Source organism: Kogia breviceps, chromosome 5 (genome assembly GCF_026419965.1).
Source record: "Kogia breviceps isolate mKogBre1 chromosome 5, mKogBre1 haplotype 1, whole genome shotgun sequence".
Classification (NCBI taxonomy): Eukaryota; Metazoa; Chordata; class Mammalia; order Artiodactyla; family Physeteridae; genus Kogia; species Kogia breviceps.
The window spans coordinates 90829331-90852528 of record NC_081314.1 but is presented as its reverse complement, the minus strand read 5'-3'; the positions used below and the strand labels follow the sequence as shown (position 1 = coordinate 90852528).

Sequence of the window (23198 nt, the reverse complement as noted above, 5' to 3'; positions counted from 1 at the left end):
TTATTATCATCTTACAGGTTTGGATATATAATTTATAATTTAGCCAGCACCCAAGACTTTTTATTTCTTACCATACACTATGATTTCAAATTAAGAATATTCCACTAAGGAATGACTAGACCATTTGGTTCCTCAGAGTAACATTTGTATGTTAGCATTTACTTATAACTGAGATGACCACAAATACTACGATATAACTCATCCTAATAGGAAGCCTTATACGATATTAATGGAGAACTGATCCTATAGGCAATATGTCTATAAATTTTATAAGAAAAGAAGAAACTAACAGATTAAAATTGCAGTGTTGTAGATGTCACTATACAGTGGCTCAATCTTCCTGAACAATAATTTGGTAATAAAAACAAAAGCCACAAGACTGTATATAACCTTTGATCCAGTAAGTCCTCTTGGAGGATCATGGCAAAGAAAAGAGAAGGGAAAGATAAACACTATAAACATTGCAACTCCATGACATAGTTAAAAGTGACAAGTAAGTCACTATGTTAATATATGAAAATGCTCGCATACTTTATATGTGTATATAATATTTAGTAAAGACAAAATGATATGTACATGTGGATTATGACAATTTCACAGAATTAAAATTGATAATCTGAAAAGGCAAAATTAAATGCTCATTATATTTGCAATTATAGTATCTGTTATTGCCAATATTGGCAGTGCTTTTTAGACTGCTTTCATATATGTATATCACTTCATTTCATTTCAATAATTTCATTATTGTAGAATAGTAGCTGTACTCACCTTCCCATCTGGGAGCTCCACGTAACCTTCTATATCATTAGTGGCTGTTTTGCCAAATCGACCCAATGAACCTTGAAGCTTGAGGCCAGTGAATGTTAGAGCCATTTCCCAGAACCTGCCAACAAATAAGAGCCTCAATGTACCTCAAAGAAATTTTATTTATTTTAATTTTAATATCACCCAAATATTTACATATTTCATAGTCAAATATTATTTCATTTATCCATTCATTCAATTAAAATGTATTAAGTATCAACTACCTGTCAGGCAAAGTTCTAGGCAATATGAATTCAGCATCGAGCAAAATAGTCCAAAAAGAAAAAATTCCCTGCCTTTGCAGATCTTACATTTTAGAGTTGTGTTGTCATATGCAATAGCTACACGTTTGACTATTTTAATTTAGACTTAAAGTAATTAACATTAAATAAAATTTAAACATCAGTGTTTCATTCAGACTGACCAGCTTCAAGTATTCAATAGCTACATGTGGTTACTGTCTACTAGATTGGCCAGCACAGAACACTCCCACCCTAGCAGAAAGTTCTACTGCATAGTACCATTTAGAGGATATAAAAGTTTTCCAAAAGTTCTAATTTACTTGTTGTGTAACTTTGAGTGATTTTCTTGATCACATTGTACTTTCATTCGCTCATGTGTAAAATGAGAATATTATTTGCACCAACCTCATGAAATTGTTGAAAAACTCTTTTAGAACAGTGCTTAGCATATAAAGGCAATAAGTGTTAAGTTACTAATATTCTGTTATTCATAATCTAAACAAATGAATAGTCAGAATGATGAAAACCATGTAGAAAAAAGAAAGAACCTGGCCTACCAACTGGATGTAGAATAGATAATGGACAGTATCAACAAGCCAATAATATGAAGCCAAGAGCCTAAATGACCAACACCCTTCTCTCCAAGGCTGTTGTAGGTCTCCTGATCATATGTTTCCATTTCCTCCGTTTCTTTTATAGCACACCACACATGAAATTGTTCAAGGTCTATTTTTCCCCAGACATAGTACATAGAAAATATGCACTCTAGTAAGCAATGGAAAAATTAGAATTTTTAAACCTATAGTCAGCAGAGAGTTAGTTGACAATTCCCCCAAGATTTAAAAGTCTGTTCAATTATTCTATATTTCAAAAGGACCAGACTTAAATTGGAATGAAAAGAATTTAAGGTAGATTAAAAAACATCTTTCTCATAAAGAGACACTGGGAATCAAGTTAAGGGCAGCTCGAGAGTAGTGCTAGAAGGCTGTTAAATAAAGGATAAAATCAATTCCATCCTGAACAAAGAACAAAGGGTATAATATAGTGGAAAACGCCCAGAGACCTGAGATCAAGAGTAGGCTATGTTACCATTTAGTATTGAGGGTCCTGCATCAGGAATGGTTCTGTTATAATTCTTATTTTACAAGTGAAGACTGAGTTCAGAGACACCAAGTTGACTTATCCATCTCATAGTATCGCTACAACACATTGAACAGTGGATATGAAAGCTCAATATGAACTTGGACACAGCACACCAATGTTAGTAAGACATTATACAAACTCTCTTAGGAAGTGAAGCCTACAAAAAGGCAGCAAGTAAAATTCAAAAGCTCTTCTTTTATCTATGCTGTTTTCAGTAATAAAATCTCCATACCCAACTAGAAAAGCTGCACAACAGTTAGTTTTTAAAATAACACATTTAAAAATTATCCTGTTAACAACATCAGCAAAATTGTCTCCAGCTGGTCAATCCTCTTAGAAAAGACCCTAACAATAAACGACTAGCACCTGTATCAGTCACGCAACCTACTTGATGTGGCCGGATCCTGATGTAGTAAGATGCTGGTCATCTTCAGGATTGAAAGTAACCTTGAAAACTTCCTGGGAAAAAGCTTTTGTCCTCAGTAGGGGCTGCTCTTCTTTCCAATTCCAGATTGTCAGTGTGTGGTCAGGGTTGCCACCAACAGAGGCCAGCAAGGTACCATCGCAGTTAAAGTCCACATATGCATAGGCCAGATCAGTCCCACCTGAAAGGATGAAAAGATGAATGCAAGTCTAATGAACACAGACAGCACTTACTTTTCAAAAGTGTATTATTTAAATTTTAAAAAGGAGAGAGAGAGCACCCTTAGTGGTGTGCACTGGTAGAAGAATGCCAAGACTCCCCTAAAGAAACAATTCCAAAATCACTCATCACCCTTGGCTGTAGAATGAACTACATGATATGGGAGGAGGGGGGAGGGGGAAGAAATCTTAATCACACTTTGCATGAGAAAAACACTTTGAGAATACATTCTACTTTATGAAGTGGGGAAGGGTGACACAAAAGCATGTTAGACAGCAGAGAGAAATCAATTTAAAATCTGTCGCTGAAAATTTCACGAAGTAAAAATTGATGACTTCAGCTTTCTGGTTATGCATGTGAGGAGCTAAAAAAATCACCGTTCCATCCTAACAACAAGTAAAAAGCTGAACAGACTGAAAAATCAACAGCTCTTCTTGGATCTATACGAGAAGAAAGGAACCAGGGCAAACCCCTGCCCCCCAAAATGGAGAGACCACCAGGTAAATACAGGGATTTGCAACTCACCAGAGCAGAGGCTTCCAAGCAGAAACAGCCAGAACAGCTCAAGGAACCACTGCCCGGGAAGTAAAACATGAACTCTAACTGACGAATTGCTGGAGGCTCAGTGTGGACAAGTCTGAGAATTAAAAACTCCAGGGGGACCCAGTCATAAGGTGGCCCCAACACTATTATGAGATTTACCTCCAGGAGTTGACCAGATTCCTAAAGTAAAAATATCTAGAAAAATCCCCCCAGGCTTCCAACAGAAGGAGGGGAAAAGGAACCATTTTGAAATACCCAAGAGCCCCCTGTTCTTCTTAATAAGGTCTGCACTCAGGGGAAACTAATTAACCAGAGCCTGACCGGCTGGAGTGTTATCAAAGCTTAACTGACCTGGAGAAGGAAATAACCAACCCAGCCCACTCTAGCCATCCTGTCCTACCTAAGGGGGGAGAAAAATGCTGAGAAACATTTGTGAAGTTCACAGTCTAGAGGCATAGGCTCACCAAAACCTGAGACCTAATCCCAGGACTAGAGAATGCTTCCCCTGCCCCACGCCTTACCACCAGGTGACTAAAGTCCTATATAAGGCAGTTCTTTTTACCCAGTACATCATGTCTGGCTACCCAGGAAAAATTACAAGGCATACCAAAAAGCAAAAAAAGACAGTTTGAAGACACAAAGCATGCAGCACAACCAGACATGGCATAGATGTTGGACTTGTCATATTGGGAATTTAAAGCAACTATAACTAATATGCTAACGGGTCTAACAGATAAAGTAGACAACATATAAGAGCAGATAGGCAATGTCAGCAGAGAGTTGGAAATCCTAAGAAAGAACCAAAAAGAAATGCTAGAGATTAAAAAAAAAAAAAAACACTGTAACAGAAATGAATACTTTTGATGGGCTCATTACTAGATTGGACACAGCTGAGGAAAGACTCTCTTAGCTACAGGATGTCTCAATAGAATCTTCAAAAACCAAAAAGCAAAGAGAACAAAGACTGATAAAAACAGAACAGAATATCCAAGGGCTGTGGGACAAATACAAAAGGTGTAACGTATGTGTGGTGGGAATACCAGAAGGAGAAGAAAGAGGAACATAAGAAATATTTAAACCAATAATGACTGAGAAATTTCCCAAATTAATGTCAGACACCAAACCACGGATCCAGGAAGTTCAGAGATCACCAACCAGGATAAATTCCCAGAAACACTACAGAAAATGAAAGATAAAGAAAAAAATACTGGGGGGGGTGGTGGAAGAGGGGAGACAAAATCTTACCTAAAAAACACCAACCTAGAATTCTACGCCCTGCAAAATTATCCTTCAGATGTGCCTGATAAAGACTTTCTCAGACCAACAAACACTGAGGGAATTTGTTGCCAGGAGACCTGCCTTGCAAGAAATGTTAAAAGAAGTTCTTTAGAAAGAAGGAAAATAATATGGGTCAGAAACTTGGATCTACATAAAGGAAGAGAATCAAAGGAGTAAATGAAAGTAAAATAAAACTTTCATTTTTCTTATTCTTGATTGATGTAACATAACTGTTCAAAATAAAAGCAATAATGTATTTGATTATGTATGCTTATGTCTCTGTGTGTGTATATACATATGCTTTATGTAAGTGAAATGAATGCTTATATATAAGCTTATATGTAACTGAAATGAATGACAGCAACTAAAATGCCCCTTAATAGGGGAACGGATACATAAAATGTAGTACATCCAGACAATGGAATATTACTCAGCACTAAAAAGAAATGGACTATCAATGCCATTAAAAGACAAGGAGGGGGCTTCCCTGGTGGCGCAGTGGTTGAGAATACGCCTGCCGATGCAGGAGACACGGGTTCGTGCCCTGGTCCGGGAAGATCCCACATGCCGCGGAGCAACTAAGCCCGTGAACCATGGCCGCTGAGCCTGTGCATCCGGAGCCTGTGCTCCGCAACGGGAGAGGCCACAACAGTGAGAGGCCCGCATACCGCAAAAAAAAAAAAAAAAAAAAAGACAAGGAGGAAGCTTAAATGCATATTACTAAGTGAAAGAAGCCAATCTGAGAAGGCTACATACTGTATAATTCCAACTATATGACATTTTGGAAAAGGCAAAACTATGGAGACAATAAAAGTTCAGTGGTTGCCAAAGAGGGTAGGGAGTTATGAATAGACAGAGCACAGATGATATTTAGGACAGGCTTTGGGAAAACTCCTATTCAGAATACTGAATGATGTTATAATGATGGATATATGTCATTATACATTTGTCTAAATGAATACAGAACACCACAAGTGAACCCTAAGGGAAACTATAGACTTTGGGTAATTGTGACTGTTAACATCTGACTCATCCTTGGTAAAAAATGTACCATTCTGATGAGTTATGTTGATAATGAGTAGGCTAAGCATGGGTGAGGGGAGAGGGTATGTGGGAATCTCTGAAACTTCCTCTCAATTTTATTGTAAACCTAAAACTGCTCTGAAAAATAAAATCTTTTTTTAAAATTGACTACTGAAATTAATTATATGGAAAACAGAATTATAAGATAATTGTCATGGTAATTTTATGTGTCAACTTGGTTGGGCTATAGTACCCAGTTATTCAATTAAACACTAATCTAGATGTCGCTCTGAAGATAGTTTGTAGATGTGGTCAACAACTATAATCAGTTAAGTAACCTGGTAACCAAGTAACCTTGGTAACCTGGGTGGGCCTCATCCCATCAGGTGAAAGCACTTAAAGCAGAACTAAGGTTTCCCTGAGGAAGCAGAAGTTCTACCCTTAGATGTAGAATCAATTCCTTTCCAAGAATTTCCAGCCTGCTAGCCTGCCCTACAAACTTCAGATTTGCCAGCCCTCATAATTACATAAGCCAGTTCCTTCAAATAAATCTCTCTTCTATCTCCCACCAGCTGTGTTGCTCTGGAGGACCCTGACTGCTACAATAATGTTACATCTTCAAAGTGTTGTTAACCTTAAACATGAGATATTTTAAAGATTCTACTAGACTCACCTTGAAGTATTCTGTAGGGCCTCAAAGAAGGATATTCATAAATGATAATCTTTGGGAAAACGCCTTTTTCTGCTACTGTGAAGTAAGTTTTTTTGGGGTGAACCTATAAAAGATAAAATCTCACTAATGCACTGAAAGGGAGATTATCATATAAATCGCTCAGTTAATACGTATTTAGCATCTGTTACTTTATAATTTGTTTATTAGGATCCACTCTAATAGAAAACTCAAAACTGGGCATCTAATAAATACTTGACAATGGATATAATTTAAACTGAAAACTAGAAGAATACTCATTTTAAGTTTTACTTTCATTAAGAGAGTCATGTCTTAACTCTACAATTTTTTAAATTGCCATCAGAAGAGCTAGAACAGTGGTTCCCAATCTTTAGCAGGCATCAGAATCACAGGCAGGGCTTATTTTTTTTTTGTGGCCTCTCCTGTTGCGGAGCACAGGCTCCGGACGCGCAGGCTCAGAGGCCATGGCTCACGGACCCAGCCGCTCGGCGGCATGTGGGATCTTCCCGGACCGGGGCACGAACCCGTGTCCCCTGCATCGGCAGGCGGACTCTCAACCACTGCGCCACCAGGGAAGCCCGACAGGCAGGGCTTATTAAAGCACAGATTGCAAGCTTTAATACTAGAGTTTCTGATTCAGTAAATTGGGGCTGGGACCTGATATTTTGCATTTACATTTCTAACAATGTCCCAGGTGATGCTCGTGATGCTGAATCTGGGGACCACTCTTTGAGAACAACTAAGTTAGATGAATTGCTTACCCTGCATTTGGTGTTTTGCTTTATTTTTAATGGAGACCTAGAACAAGCAAGACATTTACTTTACACTCAACACAGAAATTCACCCTGTCTTTTCTGGAAGAGAGCTTATATGCCCCAAACCACATTTCTCATGGCTTTCTCATAGCCTCACAAGAGCATTTCTCATCCACAAATGGATAACTGTTTCAGAAAAATTGAAGTGACATGGGCAGTGGAGGAAGGTCTCTGTCACTGTCTGGTCACCAGCAGCCCCAGCACACACGGAGAAGAGCCCCACCGACACACAGGCACTCAAGGTCCAGGAGGGTGAGGTTTAGGGTTAGCATTCTTGTTCACACTACACCCCTAACTACTGACCTCAAACCAAATTATCGTGCCACAAAATAGAAAAATGGACATTTCAAAACTGTCGTTGGCCACTAAGTGATAGAAAAATAAGCGGGCTAGATGTTGCTCAGTCCTCTGCAAATGTGGGGGACCTCAGGGCTCATGGTACTTTGCGATGATCCCGACCGACTTTCTCCACAGAGCCTTCATGTCGGGCCCGTGAATATTTGCAACAGCTGGTGCCACCGTAGCATGTACTTGTGTATATATACCTAGCTTTTTGGTTTTGCCTCTTTTTTTTTTTTTTTTTTAAATTGGCCGTGCACACGACTTGCGGTTTCTTAATTCCCAGACCAGGGATTGAACCCGCGCCCCCTGCAGTGGAAGTGCGGAGTTCTAACCACTGAACCACCAGGGAATTCCCAGAGAGGGGCCTTTTAAAATGAGAACAAGTTGATTTAGTATGCTTTTATGCTGACGATGTCTAAGGAAGTAAAGGCTGAAGATACAAGAAAGAAAATGACTGATGGAGACAGACACCTGAGGAGGAATGAAGACAGACTCGAAATCACACACAGATCTTTTTGTCAACTGCTTGAAACTACTGAATGTACAGTTTATGCTTCATTTCCTAATGTTCAACTCTTTACTTACATTTTATCTGGCACTTAGCTTTAATTATTATGTGAATTATCATTTGTGTTATTCATCTCAGTATTTTTGCAGAATAGCAACATAGCATTTAATGTGAAAAACCTGCACGACTATGGGAAAGTCACTCAACTCTATTAGCCCCAGTTTCCTTATCTGCAAAATGAGACGATAATATCGTTAATATAATAGTATAATATTGCATGGAGCTAATGTCAGTGAACGTAGTGGTTGTAATCGTGAATTGAAAATGCCTTAGAATAAAGACTACTGTGCATCTCATGTAATCCCTCCTCACAGCCTGGCTGGTCCACAGAACAAACAGACACAGGGATGGATTTTTGTTTTCTAAGTTACTAAAGGCATACCCCAATGACACCAATTCCTCTGCCACTGCTACTTCGCAGGTAGGTCTGTTCCTTGGTTTTCAAATTCAGAAAGATCAGCTGGTTCCCAGCTATATACAACACCATATTGCTGTCCAGAAGTTGTAGATTGGCCCGCTTTCTGCATTCATAACCAAAGGAATGTCTGAGGGAAAGTTGCAAAGGAAAACAAGTGAAACAACATAACCATCCTAGAGAGGGGGAAAGTAACAAAATGAATATATTTTTAAAACCCATACCCTTAGATAAAGATCCAGGGTTGAAGTAGTTGAATTTTATGCTGAAACTCAGAGTTATTTACTGTATTACTAATGTAATCTTTTTTTTTAAATTAGGTGAAAATTCTCATACTCTGATTCAGTCAATATTTTAGTTTTCCTAGGAAAACCCTGAAAGCACATTAATTTTGTTTGCAATAAAAAATAAACTTTCTATTTGGGTACTATAGAGAGCAAAGCAGTCCCCTAAATAATTTCATTTTCCTCTCTCCTGCTAAAACTAAATCACATTATAATGTGACAGAAAGTCTGTCTTTGCCATCTTTGTACTCGCAAAGCCTGTCCAGTTTGCTGACTGAACATAGTTAAAGGATCCTGTAGGCCTCTTCCTTGATGCTGAAAGGCAAGATGTTTAAAATTCTGACATGTTTGTAAAATTCTGACACACCAGTGACAATGTGACTACTGCAATAAATTCACATAAATATAATTGAAATTTAATTATATGAAAAATTATAAAAATTGACTACATAATATATAAGTATATAAAATAAATAGGCTAACATTTCCTTTCCAAGATTATTAGTATGTATGGGTGTACATATGAGTATATACGTGTGTGTGAGTTTATGCTATAGAGTAAAACTGCATTAATTCAAAACAGAGGTTTAAAAAACTGAGCTATAAACCATTTTTTAAGTGTAGTTTGTTATTATATTCAAGCTCAAATTAATATAACCCAAGATATAAGTGTAATAATTAAATGAGATCAACCTATTAAAAAATTAGTTTGCCAAAGAAATATATTATGTAGTGTATCATAAGTAGATATATTCTTATTTTCCAAGAATTCATTGCTGAACACAAATGTTGAAGGATCACTGGAGCAATCCTTATTTCTTGAGCCCTCGTTTTTGTTTTGTTTTTTCAATCTGATTTTAGACGATTCCCCTTATTTATAAGTAAATATTTTCAGAGAAAGAAATTATACAAAACTTTTAACAAGAACAATATGTAGAATATAAAAAAGGAAGAGCAAATTTTAATTAATGCAATTTGAATTATGAAGAATATATAAATTATAACTAACTACAAGTAACTATACCTATCTCATTGCCTCATAGTTAAATTGAAAAAGAGAGAGAGAACATTTCAGGGCATTTGTACAAGAAAAAGGAATTTTATAAATTTAAAAGACATTAATGCCTAAAATTGAATCTTATATAGAAATGCAAACGAATATGTGATCCAAGATCTAGATGAAGCTATTCTGCCCTCATGGAGAATATCTGGGGCCGCCTCACAAATAAAGAGTAGAGTCTACAGCCCCTTATCTTTACAGAGCCTGGTATGGGGCAGGAAGTTTTGCCTACCCTCTTTTTCCCTCTCCCTAAACCACTGTTCTCACCTTTCCTTCTTCCTTCTCTCCCTTCCCTTTTCCCAGGTGCCAGTGTAATACTAGGGCTAGAAGAATGTCTAACTATGAGGGTAGAAGTGGGCTACCATCCCTTCACTAACTTGGATGACAGTAGAGAATCGGAGACATGATCATTTATCTAATAATATCATCTGTAATTTCAGGGGAAAACTCCCTCTTACTTGCTGCTGTTTTGATTGAAGGCCCTTTCAAATGCAGAAATGGGTTAGATTGTAGTTTGTCAAACACTTTCCCTCTAAATCAATCACAACCTGCTTGAGGGCAGAGACTGCTTCTCATTCATCTGTTTCCTGGAATGCCTACCACAGGGTCTTGAGCCTATTCGGTTGAATGAATGAATGCATGAATGAATAACTAGAGTCTGATCTTTCCCTTTTAACCCCAGAGGACAAGGCAGTCCCTAAGCAGAGCTCTGAAAATGTTAAAATGTATTCTGACATACCTTCACCTCCCTTCTGTTTTATCTCATCCTCTCTTTTGGCACCTATTCTTAACTTCCTATCAAAGGCCCAGGACCTTCGCTGTTTGTCCATGTACATCTAGGACCTCCACTTTAAAATGGTGTTTAAACACTGTCTTAAGTGCTGTTTAGTGTCTTCTATAAATTATGCTGTGGTTTAGGTGATATTTTATAAATTATACTTTCTTGATTGATTGATTTTGCAGTACGCGGGCCTCTCAATGTTGTGGCCTCTCCCGTTGCGGAGCACAGGCTCCGGATGCGCAGGCTCAGCGGCCACGGCTCACGCGCCTAGCCGCTCCGCGGCTTGTGGGATCTTCCCGGACTGAGGCACGAACCCGTGTCCCCTGCATCGGCAGGCGGACTCCCAACCACTGCGCCACCAGGGAAGCCCTCTTGATGGACTTAGAAGACACAAATGTTAAAACTGAAGTAGATAAAGAATTTAAAGGGTATATGGGGATACATGAGAGCAGACTTCTTACAGCTTCTCATAAGAAATAGAGATTATATTTGTTCATCTCTAGAGAGTAGGAATAAGTCTAATGCAAGACATTCCAGAAAGGCAGATTGTAATTCAAGGCCTGGAGGAGCTCTCTAATAATGTAAGCTATTAAAAAATGGGATAAGCTGCTTTGTAATTGCCCTGGTTTTGAAAGTGTTCAAGACAAGTCCATAGCTTATACAGCCACTCCTCCAGCATGAGTAGAAAGGATTCATGCACTGAGCCAAACGTCAAGATCGCTCTGACTCCCTTATTTACAGACGAGGCGTATCTCTCTAATACAGAGATCCTTGTATTCGGGAGCATGAAATCCCCAGTGTTGAGAGCTGGGAGAAGGCAGCACAATCAAAATCACCCGAGAAGCTTTTTCAGAGTACACATACCCAAGCCCCTCTCCACATGGAAATAAAGCAGCAGGTCCAGGAAGCTATCAGAGCACGTGCATTTCAGGAAAAGCTTCTAGGTGACTAATAAACCACTTCATTTGAACAAAATTGACTAGAAGGCCAACAGCATAACTTTTATCGGTAACCTGTCCAAACGCCACAAAGGAAAGAAAAAGGCCCTCAAGAGAGAAAACTCCAGGTTACAAATTTCGGGGTGAATTAGTTTTAGTTACATCTGGGATCGAAATAAAGTTAGAAGATATAATAACAATAACATGTTCCATTTTTACATAAAAAGCAAAACTGAGTCGGGAAGTACACTGCTCTTCCCCTCTCAGCACCCCTTTTATGAGGGGCCAGTCAGTGTCTAGGCCATGCGATCATAACCACTGCCCTTCTGAGGGTAGGCATGCTAAATTGCTAACCAAGGGCCTTAATGGAAATTGTCTCCTAACTAGCACCTCACAAGCCTAACATCATAAAGTGATGGCAAACCCTAAATCCCCTTGTTAATCATCCCACTTTGACTTTTCTTCACAGACTCTTATTCTTCTATTAAAATGGGTTATATTGTGCCCACTTCCTCAGGGTTGTCTTTCTCTGTAACTCATCTGGTAAATAATGTGAAAGCACTAATGCCTGACAAAGGCTACGTCAGCATTTCAAGCAGGGAGATCAATGATTTTAACTTAACAGGCATTGAAAAAGGGGTGCCATGGGGGCTTCCCTGGTGGCGCAGTGGTTGAGAGTCCGCCTGCCAATGCAGGGGACGCGGGTTCGGGACCTGCTCTGGGAAGATCCCACATGCCACAGAGCGGCTGGGCCCGTGAGCCGCAGCTATTGAGCGTGCGCGGAGCCTGTGCTTCGCAACGGGAGGGGCCGCGACAGTGAGAGGCCCGCGCACTGCGATGAAGAGTGGCCCCCGCTCGCCGCAACTGGAGAGAGCCCTCGCACAGAAACGAAGACCCAACGCGGCCAAAAATAAATAAATAAATAAAATTTAAAAAAAAAAAGAAAAAGGGGTGCCAATCTGGTAGAGATAAATGGGGATAAGAGGCCTCCTGGTCTCCTTCACATCACATCTCCTGAAAGGACAGCCAGAAAAGCATTATATCTCTTTATGGTTATTTGGCATCTAACAAAAGCTAACAAAAGCTTAGTTTAAATTAAGATCAAGCATTTCTATCTTAAGCTTCTTAGAATTACCTAAGATAGGGGTTGGCAAACTTTTTTTGTAAAGGGTCAGGTAGTAAATATTTTAGGCTTTGTGGGCCAGATCATTTCTGTTGTAACTACTTAAATCTGCCCTTGTAGTGTGAGGGCAGGCATAGACTTCATGTAAATGAATGAGCATTGCTGTGTTCCAATAAAACTTTATTTAGGGAAAAAGACCAGAGGCCAGATTTGGTCCATGGGCTGCAGTTTGCCAACCCCTGACTTAAAAAGCTGAAATTCCAAGATTATACATATGTAACTGGAGTGGATACACAAGCGTAAGAAGATCCAGCGGTATGTTTGAATCCGGAGTCACAAAAGGCATCGAAGCAAGCTCCATATAATCGTAGAAGAAGCTTTCTGATATTTTCTTCTTAACTTCCTCCTCTGCCTCTTCTGCATCTGGGACAGGAGTTTCCATGTACTGAGATTCTAAAAAATTAAAAATATATTAACTAAGAAGAGTGTCTGGTCAGTCTTAAAATCGTATTTCATGAGGACAGGAGGAATGTACATAGCCCATAATACTCTAGCAGTAACTACTACTTCCGGCCCGGACATAGGATGCCACCCACAAGTGATCATGGAAGAAGAGGCAACACGCCTGTGTGCATTGGGGTGAACACCTAGCCCTACATGGTTCCAGCAGTCTCAAAGAACAGCGCACGGTCAGTTCTAAGGGATAGTTAGTCTCACTAACGTGGGATAGATCACTCCTTAGACAATCCCACTCCCCAGAAAAACCCAGTATGAGAGTATGTGATACTCAGAATACGCAACTCCAGAGCTGCTAAACCACCCTATCGGGATATGTTTGATGCTCTTTCTTTTATCACCTCCACACTTCCTGAAACCATTTCTTTTATGGATTTACAACTGTTCAGTTAAAACAGTGACAAGTACTGATAGAAAACTATTAATACTTACTTCCAGTGCTTTCCACATAATCATCTTGAAATGAACTTGAACTTCCTTCCAAATGTTCCACATCGGATTCATTGTCCCCTAAATATGATTCTTCCCCTTCAGTAAGTGTTTCGCCTGTATCTTCAACAGATTTGTAATCCTCTTTCATAGCGGCTATTCAAAATAATTTGTTTTAATAATTTCTAAATTTGAATTAAACATTAAATAATTTCTAAATTTGAATTAAACATTCTTAAACATTAAATAATTTCTAAATTTGGATTAGAACTAAAAATGTCAATATTCCACTAAGCCACCTAACACCATGATGCCCAGACAGAAAGAGACAGTCATCTTTTAAAAATCCTATTACAAAATTCTTCACTTTCCCTTCTATCTGCAATCTATGATATCCTTCCACATCTGTTATCCAATTTAATCCTCAAACAGCTCACAATGATCATTTTATGGGTGAGAAAATTGAGGCTCAGAAAGGTGAAATAATTTATCCAAGATCAAGCATCTCTAAGTGGTAGGCCCAGGACTCAAAACTTAAGTCCAGCTCTCTTTCCACTACACTGTATTAGAGAATCCCATTAAAGACCTTGTAGACCCTACAGGAAGGAGCCAGACCAGATGTGAAGATGGGTCATTATCAACATAGAGATGATAGTAACTTCTGTGTTCCAGGACTAGAGATAAAATGATTAAAAAATAGAGTCTGCTCTTAAAGAACTTAGAGTTTAGTAAGGGAATTAAACAAGTCAACCTTTCTGTCGTATAAACTTAGATATGCACTCTTTAAAATTATTTTACCTCAATTTAATAATCAGGACCCTGAGTGTATATTATAATCTTTACTCACATTTTGATGCAGATCTAGAAGAATGAGACTGCCTTCCATCACTCTTTGATCTCTCTGATTTCCCGCCATTGGTATCCTGATCATCTGGTTCCTCCATTTTCTCTGTAAGCACAAAATTGAGACAGAGAAAGGGGTAGAGCTGTAAAATAGAAATCATTAACAGATGTTTTTCCCCCTAAACAAATTCCATGAGCCCCAAACACCATGTGTGTTGACAATCTGTATGTCTGCAAGGTATCAGAAATGATTTCACCAGATGGAGGGCACAGCCACCATCAGAGACCGCTGTAGAATGGCAAAATATAGTCAGATATCCCCTTCCTCCAGGCAAACTTGTCATCCTGGTGCCCTCTGGTTTTCCAGAATTCCACAGTGAAACACCACCCAAGCCTATCTTTTCTCTAAATGCTCCACATTAAAATTAACCCTTTGCCATCCTTCCTTTGGTTCATCCCCTCCTCTTCCTCCTCCCATCATCAAAGTCCCCTGGTGTTACTAATCAATTTCAATTTTTACATATTTGTTGAGGATAACTTCTATGTATCAAATCTTATGTTAGGGGGCTTCCCTGGTGGCGCAGTGGTTGAGAATCCACCTGCCGATGCAGGGGACACGGGTTCGTGCCCCGGTCCGGGAAGATCCCACATGCCGCGGAGCGGCTGGGCCCGTGAGCCATGGCCGCTGAGCCTGCGCGTCTGGAGCCTGTGCTCCGCAACGGGAGAGGCCACAACAGTGAGAGGCATGCATACCACAGACACACACACACACACACACACACACACATATATCTTATGTTAGGCACTAAATTGTAGTACTGAACTAGAAAGATATGATCCTTAACTTAGTGGAGCTGTTTTAGAAATATAGGTATTAAACAAGTAATTAAAGTATAATGAGTGCTACAAAAAAATAGGGTGCTGTGGGCACATACAGCAAGAAGATGAAACCATGTCTGAGGTTAAGGAAGACACATTTGAGACACAGGTAATGAGTAGACGTTGGCCAGGCATAAAATGGGAAAGATTATTGGTAGAGGGAGCTTCTAAGAGAGACTTGTGTCTGTGGAGGGCTGAGTGCAGTCTATTGGCTACAGCAGGAGAGTGAAATGGACATTGATGAGGAAGCGGGTAGCAGATCATCAAATTGTCTCTAAGCTTTGCTAAGGAGTTTAGAACTTATTTCTATGGTAATTGAAAGCCACTGAAGGTTTTTAAGGAGAGGAGTGACACGAGAGGTTTTCTCTGTCCTCTCTCTATGGCTGCTCTTGTAGATGAGAACATCTACTATGTCTTCCTTCTAAGTCTTCATTTCTCCGCACTAAACATCCCATGTTTCCTCAACATCCTTCTGTGGCACAGCTGGCAGGTAGAGTAGAGTAGTAGTTCTATTTGGATGAGACCTGTGGTTAGCTTCAGGTTTGAATCCCAGTTTTGCCACATAACTAATTACTTTACATCAATTCCTCAACTGTAAAATGGGAGTGAAGAAAAAACTATGTATAAGGCTGCTATGCGAATTAACTGAACTAGTGCATTATTATACCTTCCCGGTCTCTCAAGAAAAACTACTGTGCCCAAAGCAGCCAGGATCTACACTACACGATCAGTGTGTGAGAAGGCAGGATGACAACTACCCACCTTCATCTGGACATTAGGGTTTATACCAGCTGTTTCCTTGCACTGACATCACGATACCCTCTCTTGATTTTTGTGTTCGTTTTTATTTTTTTAGAATTAAGGGACTGAGAAGTTGTATTGTAACCTGACGAGGCCTTGATGTCAGAGAGACTTGTCTGGCCAAAAAAAAAAGGTTAACTTGGCCAAGGGCCAAGCCCCTAGCATCCCTTAACCTGTCAGTCCTTTTATATGTACAATGGGGATGATAAGGTTGTCTGGCAGAGTTATTGTTAAGTATTAAATGAGATCTTTTTATACCCACAGTTCTCAACTCTGGCTGTGCCTTAGAATCACTTGGAAAACTTTTCACGATGTACCATTCTCAGGGTCTCACTCCCTATATAATTCTTTTGTGGAGCCAAAGAATAGGGACAAGAGTTAAGGACCATGGGTTTATATCAAACTCTTCGTAAGTACTGGAAAATGGTAGTTTTACTATAATTACTACACATTCTCTTTAATACAGCTAGGGCTCAATAAATATGATCACAGAATCTTGAGAGTTGAAAGAGGGTTAATTTGGTCCAATCCTCCCACCCAATATAAGTCACACATTTACAACTCAAGCCCAGGCTAAGTGTATTGGCTAGAATCACACTGCCTGGGCTCAAAGCCTGGCTTTTCCTCTTACTATGATAGTTGTGAGGTATTAAACAAGTATTTAACCTCTCTGTGCCTTCTTATCGGTAAAGTGCAGTACCTACTTCACAAGGTGGTTCTGAGATCTCAATGAGTTAATACAGTAAAGCTTTCAAAGAACAGTGCCTTGCACTCAGTAGGTTAAATAGTTGAAGGGATGAATGTTTTAATTCCTGAATAAAGGAACAAATGAAGGAACACACCAAGAGACAATCAGCTTTAATTTAAACATTTCAGGTAAGAGGGTGAGCACATTCTGTTAATGTTCTCAGCTCTAGTTCTTAGGAAGTTCATTTTACATTGTATGAAATCTTCCTCCCTGCAACTTGGATCTATTTGGCCCTATTCTTCTGGGGACACACAGAACAAGTTTTCCTGTTTAGTATAGCCATTCAAATAATTAGCTAGTTAACTTTCCTACCCAGATCCTCTCTTTTCCCAGATAAAGCATCCCAATTCTTTCAACTATTTCTCACTAACATGTTTTCAACTCTTTTCAGCATCTGGATAGCTCAAAAAATTAATTCCCAATGCATCGTATATCCCTCCCAATTTTGTATGTCCTTTGAAGGATCCGGACACTTTCCAGAAGATATGAACCATCACTTTATCCGTTGGGGACATTATATTCTTTCAAGGCAGCCTAATATTACATTATCTTGCCAGGGTTTGGGGGGTTGGCAGGCCCCTCATATACTGACTCATAATAATCCATTTGTAACCAGCTAGAATGACTAAACTTTATTTCTGTATACCTAACCATGTCCTATCTTATACAACTGAACTAGCTAGCTAGCTAGGTTTGGAAGTCTATTTGCAGAACTACCTTAAATCTATTTTCATTAGACTCAGGCTTATTGGTCCAGCCTATGGTTAATTCTGTTAACCAACTCATTAGGTAGACTGTGAAGTTTTGAGTCAACCCCGAGGAAGTGTAAAGAAAAAAGAAAATTATAGTACACAGTGTTGCAGAGTGTGTGTTGCTAGAAGGAGGTTGGCTGGAAGCCGGACAGAGGGCTCCCCAAGATGACATTACTCAAGATTCATTCCTTAGATTCCAGGGTCAGTCCCCACTCTCACAAACTCAAACACTCCATCTCAGCAGTGTGCCAGAGCTGGTCACGTTGAGATTCATAGAGATTCCTGTATAAAAACAGACACTCGGTTTTTACTTTACAGTGTGAAATACAACTGTGGAGAGAATAACAGCTCATGTTTTTTTAATGTTTGCCATGTGTCGAGCACAGTTCTGAGGATTCTGCACACATTGTTTCATATTATTTCTCAAAACTCTATGAGTTAGGTGCATTTTACAGATGAGATAGCAGAGCAGTTACTATTTGAATCCTTCCCTCTCACCCAACTCATGCAATTGACTTCCAAGTCCTGTTGCCCAGTGTCCAGTTATTAAGCCTTTTGAATTCATCCTCTCCCTTCTAGTCCCACTGTCTCCATCCTAGTTCTGGTCCTCATACTGTCTCACCTCTACCTTTACCACAGCCTCATTCTCTCCCTTCTCTGGTCCATTTGTACACTGCCTCTTATATTCCTAAAACACAGCTTTTAATGTGCCACTCTTCTTGTTTAAAACCTTTAATGGCTCCTCATTGCCACAGAACAAGAACTCAGATTCCTTGGTGTGGCACAAAGGTCCTTCATCTTAAGGTCTGTAATTCATCTCTTGTCACCTTCCCCTTTCCTGGATCCTCTTCAGCCCCTCCTCCTTCTCAAGTTTTAGTCAGTAGCCATCTTAGACAACTCACAATTGGCCGGGCATGCTGAGTACTTGTATGCTATTATATCTACTTGTATGCAACAAGGCTTTATTGTGCACCTACTGTGTCTTGCATGTGCTATACACTTACTTGGCCTGCATTATCCTATTTAATTGTAACAGGAACCCCATGAAGTAAGCACTACCACCTTCCCTACCTAGATGAGGAATCTAAAGTGCAGAAGGTCAACTTGCCAAGTGTCACACTTAACAGGTCTGGGTGGCTTGCTGACCCCAGAACCCAGGCACTTTCCCACCGACTCCCTGTTCCCGGCTCAGCCCGGTCCAACTCGGACTCCTGCCATCGTCTGTCTTCCTCCCCAGCTGGACCACGAGCTCCTTGCAGGTAGGAACAGCGTCCAGGTTGTATCTAGTGTGTAGCCCCATGCCTGCGAATGCTGTCACTTCAAATGTTTGTCGAACTGATCCATAGAAAGGAGAAGGAATGTGTCTCAGCAAAGTCCGGAGAACCCTAGTTCAGCCTAAGAGAAGTCCAAATGGGGTCGACTGATCCCTGACTCGCCAAGATTTGAGGGGGAGGTTGTGGGAACTGCCAGGCTGCGGGGGTCAAAACTTACCTAAGGCACCGACCTCCGCCGCGCGTTCCCAGTCACGGCGTCTGCCCCAGGTCTCCGTTTACCGCGGTTACCACGGCAACGCCACCCCGCCTCCCGGGTGGGCGGAGACGGGCGGGCCGAGAGGCGCATGCGGCGCCCTAAAGCCGCTTACTGGGAAATGCCAAGGTGGTTGCAGGGGTACCCTTGATCTCGCTTGCCCTCTGGCCCGTCTATTTCGTGGCCCATGACTCAGTATCAAGGCCAAACAGAAAGCCCGGCATTCTACCAGCTTATTATCCCCGTTTAATTTTTATGTCTAGTTTATATTATTATTATCCTAAGGATGATACATTGATGACTTTCGAAGATATGCCCAATAATACAAAATGGCTCAAAGATGCCCTGATCACACGCCGTCATCAGCAAAGATCCATCGCGGGGAGATTTTTGTCTTATTTATTTATTTTACACTATGTTATCTCTGTTGACTTTAAGAGTAAGTATTTTATGTTGTGGGCTCCTTGGTCACAGGACTCTAGGTGCACAAAATATAGGCCTAGCTTGACAGATTTTTTTCGGTTTAGCAGTTTGCTCTCCAAATGCTCTGTGGCACAGCCAGTAATCATTATTAATTATTTTTAAGTACCTAACTAATGTTACTGGTTACAAAGGATTGTTTGTAAATGGCTACAGCCTCGCAATAATATGTGACAAAGAGTTTTGTATCCAGAATATGTAAAGAACCCTTATAATTCAATAACAAAAAAACTAACCACCTAGGACTTTGAATACCTCAACACATCAGATGTATGAGCAGTCAATAAACACATGGAATGATGCATAACAGTAGGCCCCAGGGATATGCACACCACAATGCACACATTCCATATCTACTGGGATGGGTAAAAGTTTTAAAATTGCCAGCACCAAATGTGGAAGGATGTGGAGCAAATGGAACTCTCATATAATGCTGTTGAAAATGTAAAGTAGCACAACCACTTTGGAAAAACGTTTGGCAGTTTCTTTAAAAGTTAAGCATTTACCAAGCGATTCCACGTCCAAGGTATTTTCCCAAGAGAATAAAAAATTTCCATCCATACAAAGCCTTATGTGTGAATGTTCATAGCAGCCATATTCACAGTAGCAAAAAACAGGAAACCACCCAAATGGTCACTGACAGGTGAATGGATAAATATCTGTAAAACAGAATACTCAGAAGTAAAAAGGAAGAAACTGATACACACAACATGGATGAATCTCAGGATGAGTGAAAGTAAAGAGGCCACAAAATACTACAGTGTGTGTGATTTCATTTATATAAAATGCAAACAAATCTATGATGATCAAAAGCAGATCAGTGTTTCCCTAGAGCTGGAGTAAAGGGAGAGATGCACTGCAGAGACAGGAGGAATCTTCTGGAGATGATAGAAATGGTCTTAATTGTGGTGATAGTTTTGTGTGTATATACAACCGCCAAAGTCCATGAATTGTTCTCTTTAAATGGATGTATGGATGTATTTTGTTGTATATAAATTATTTCTCAAAAAAGTTGGTAAGAAAAAAATGGCTGTATTATATTTTGTGTTTATTGGTTTCTGTAATGTTACACAACGATTTTCCAGAAACTTTGCACCATGCATTTACTGGTAATATTGAAATGTTCTCTTTAGTCAAGTATTCTTAAGGATTAAAAAACAAGACCATTATCGCTGCTGTTAATTATTAAATAGTATATCCAGGGTGCCAAAAAGTCAGAAAACATAGGATAAACTTACTTTTAAACAGTATGTTAGTTATTTTCAAATAATATGCTCAACATGTTTTATTTCAACCTCCAAACATCTTTAAAGTTAAAGCACTGGATCCAGTTATTAATTTGAGAAAAACACAAATTCACTACAGAATGTCTTTAAAAATCCAGAAATTCAGAGGGAATAGTGTATTTATTTCCACACCAAAAAGTTGGCAGTCATTACTGAATGCTTGTGAGTCAAGTGCTGTTCTTAGCATATTTACACCTATTTACCTCACTTAATTCTCACAACCCTGTAAAAAAGGTATTGTCTCTGACTTTCAAATGGGAAAAATGAGATTAATCTGCCCAAGGGACACAGTCCAAGGAACACAGATGACATATGAATCCAAGCTTTCTGATGGCAACACTTGCACCCTTAGCCACTATGCTATATTAGTTATTTCTTTTAAGTTAGTAGAAGTCCAATAATTGTTTTTAAAAAGAGCTTCAAGTCCTGGCTTTACTTCTTATAAGCACTTTGACATTGGGTAGCTTATTCGACCTCTAGAGCTCAATTTCCTCATCTGTAAGGGGGGTGGGGTGGCATTTAAACACGTCTAACTCATAGGTTGACTGTGAGATTTAAACGCAATAACGGGCTACTGCAGCTTAGCACGGCGCCTGACACAGGAACAGCTCAATAAAGGACAGCTATTACCATTATGGTGCTTCCATATTGTGCACACCGTAAGAGGGCAGCTCAGCATAGGCTTTGGAGAAAGACTGCCTATGTTCCCATTCTAGTGCCACCACTCCCTGGTTACGTGATCTTGAGAGAGTGCTTACCTCCTGGTACCTAATTTCCTCATCTGCAAAATAAGGATAACAGTACTTACCTCATGAAGGTGTCATGAAGTCATGTGGCTAAAACGGTGCCTGGCACTTAGCACATAGTAAACCATCATTAAATTCTGCTAATCCAAATGAGTTTGCTATACAGTGTAGGAGTGATTATATCATAACTATGGATTTGGCTATCAGTCTAGCTTCTCTTGCAAGCTGCAATTTGGAGAACTGTAAATTTTATTAAAGTTTATTAGCAACTGATCAGCAGCTTTCTGGGGCATATCGGACAAGACATATGTTAGCAAAAAACTTGCGTCTAAAACCAAGAAACACAAGTAATCTGAGTTTGGACCGTTAAAAGTAAATACAAATGTAGTACATCACAGTCAAATACAGCAGAGTTCACCTGCCTGCAATGCTATAGATCCATGGTTCCCAAATTTGAGCATGCACCGAATCACATGAAAGCCTTATTAAAAAAAGACACCAGAGTTTCTGATCAATAGGTCTGGGGTAGGGCCCAAGAATTTTCACATCTAACAAGCACCCCAGGTGATACTGATGCTGCTGGCTGGTGTTCACGCTTTGAGACTCACTGATGCAGCTGGCTCTGAAAGCTGATAAAGAGAAGCTAATAAAGGTAGTTTAACTTAATTAAAACCAAATATGCACTAATTTATGACTTGGGGATAATAAATGTTTTTATAATGATGTTTCCCAAGCTTGGCTGTTCACTGGAATCATCTCAGGAGGTTTTTTTTTTTTTTTTTTTTTGCGGTATGCGGGCCTCTCACTGTTGTGGCCTCTCCCGTTGCGGCGCACAGGCTCCGGACGCGCAGGCCTAGCGGCCATGGCTCACGGGCTTAGTTGCTCCGCGGCATGTGGGATCTTCCCGGACCAGGGCACGAACCCGTGTCTCCTGCATCGGCAGGCGGATTCTCAACCACTGCGCCACCAGGGAAGCCCTCAGGAGGTTTTTAAAATACTAATGTTTGTGTCCTGTCCCCAGAGTTTCAAATTTAATTGGTCTGGAGTGAGAACTGGACACTGGGAATTTTAGAAGGTCCCCAGATGACTCTAATAACAGCTGAAGTTGAGAAGTGCTACTCCAGAAGGCCTAAGAAAGAAAGGCTCCTTTCTCTGTATCTATGATTCTTGGAGTTTTTTCAACCTACCTTTGTATTTTATCAGCAAAAACAAACATTAACAGGATGAATACTTCAATATCAGTCCCAAAGGTTGCCAGTGAGCTAGTGGTAAAAGTTTCTGCATTGGTTCTCAACTCTGGCTGCACATTAAATCACCATGAGCGGCTTTTTAAAATGCCATACGAAGGCATCTTAGAGGTTGAAAGGAATATAGAGGAAAAAAAATAAAGAGCCAGCCAGTTGGAGAATATTAAAGAAAATACATGTCAAAAGAATGCATTCACAAACCAAGCAGATAACTTGACATTTCAATAAGAGAAGGAATAACACTAAAATGG

At 39.9% G+C, this 23198-nt stretch overlaps 1 protein-coding gene across 1 annotated transcript in view; it reads right to left on the bottom strand.

The window, feature by feature from the left end:
* The window catches only part of CFAP44 (cilia and flagella associated protein 44), a 111654-nt gene extending 97071 nt beyond the window's left edge, over positions 1 to 14583 (bottom strand). The window contains exons 1-7 of the mRNA XM_059063672.2: positions 14486 to 14583; positions 13642 to 13794; positions 12987 to 13146; positions 8475 to 8637; positions 6350 to 6452; positions 2578 to 2794; positions 769 to 883 (exon numbers count right to left, since the gene is read on the bottom strand). Of these exons, the coding sequence (XP_058919655.1) occupies positions 769 to 883; positions 2578 to 2794; positions 6350 to 6452; positions 8475 to 8637; positions 12987 to 13146; positions 13642 to 13794; positions 14486 to 14582 (1008 nt within the window). The 5' untranslated portion in view covers position 14583. The remainder of the gene's footprint in view (positions 1 to 768; positions 884 to 2577; positions 2795 to 6349; positions 6453 to 8474; positions 8638 to 12986; positions 13147 to 13641; positions 13795 to 14485) is intronic.
* Positions 14584 to 23198: the final 8615 nt, after the last annotated feature.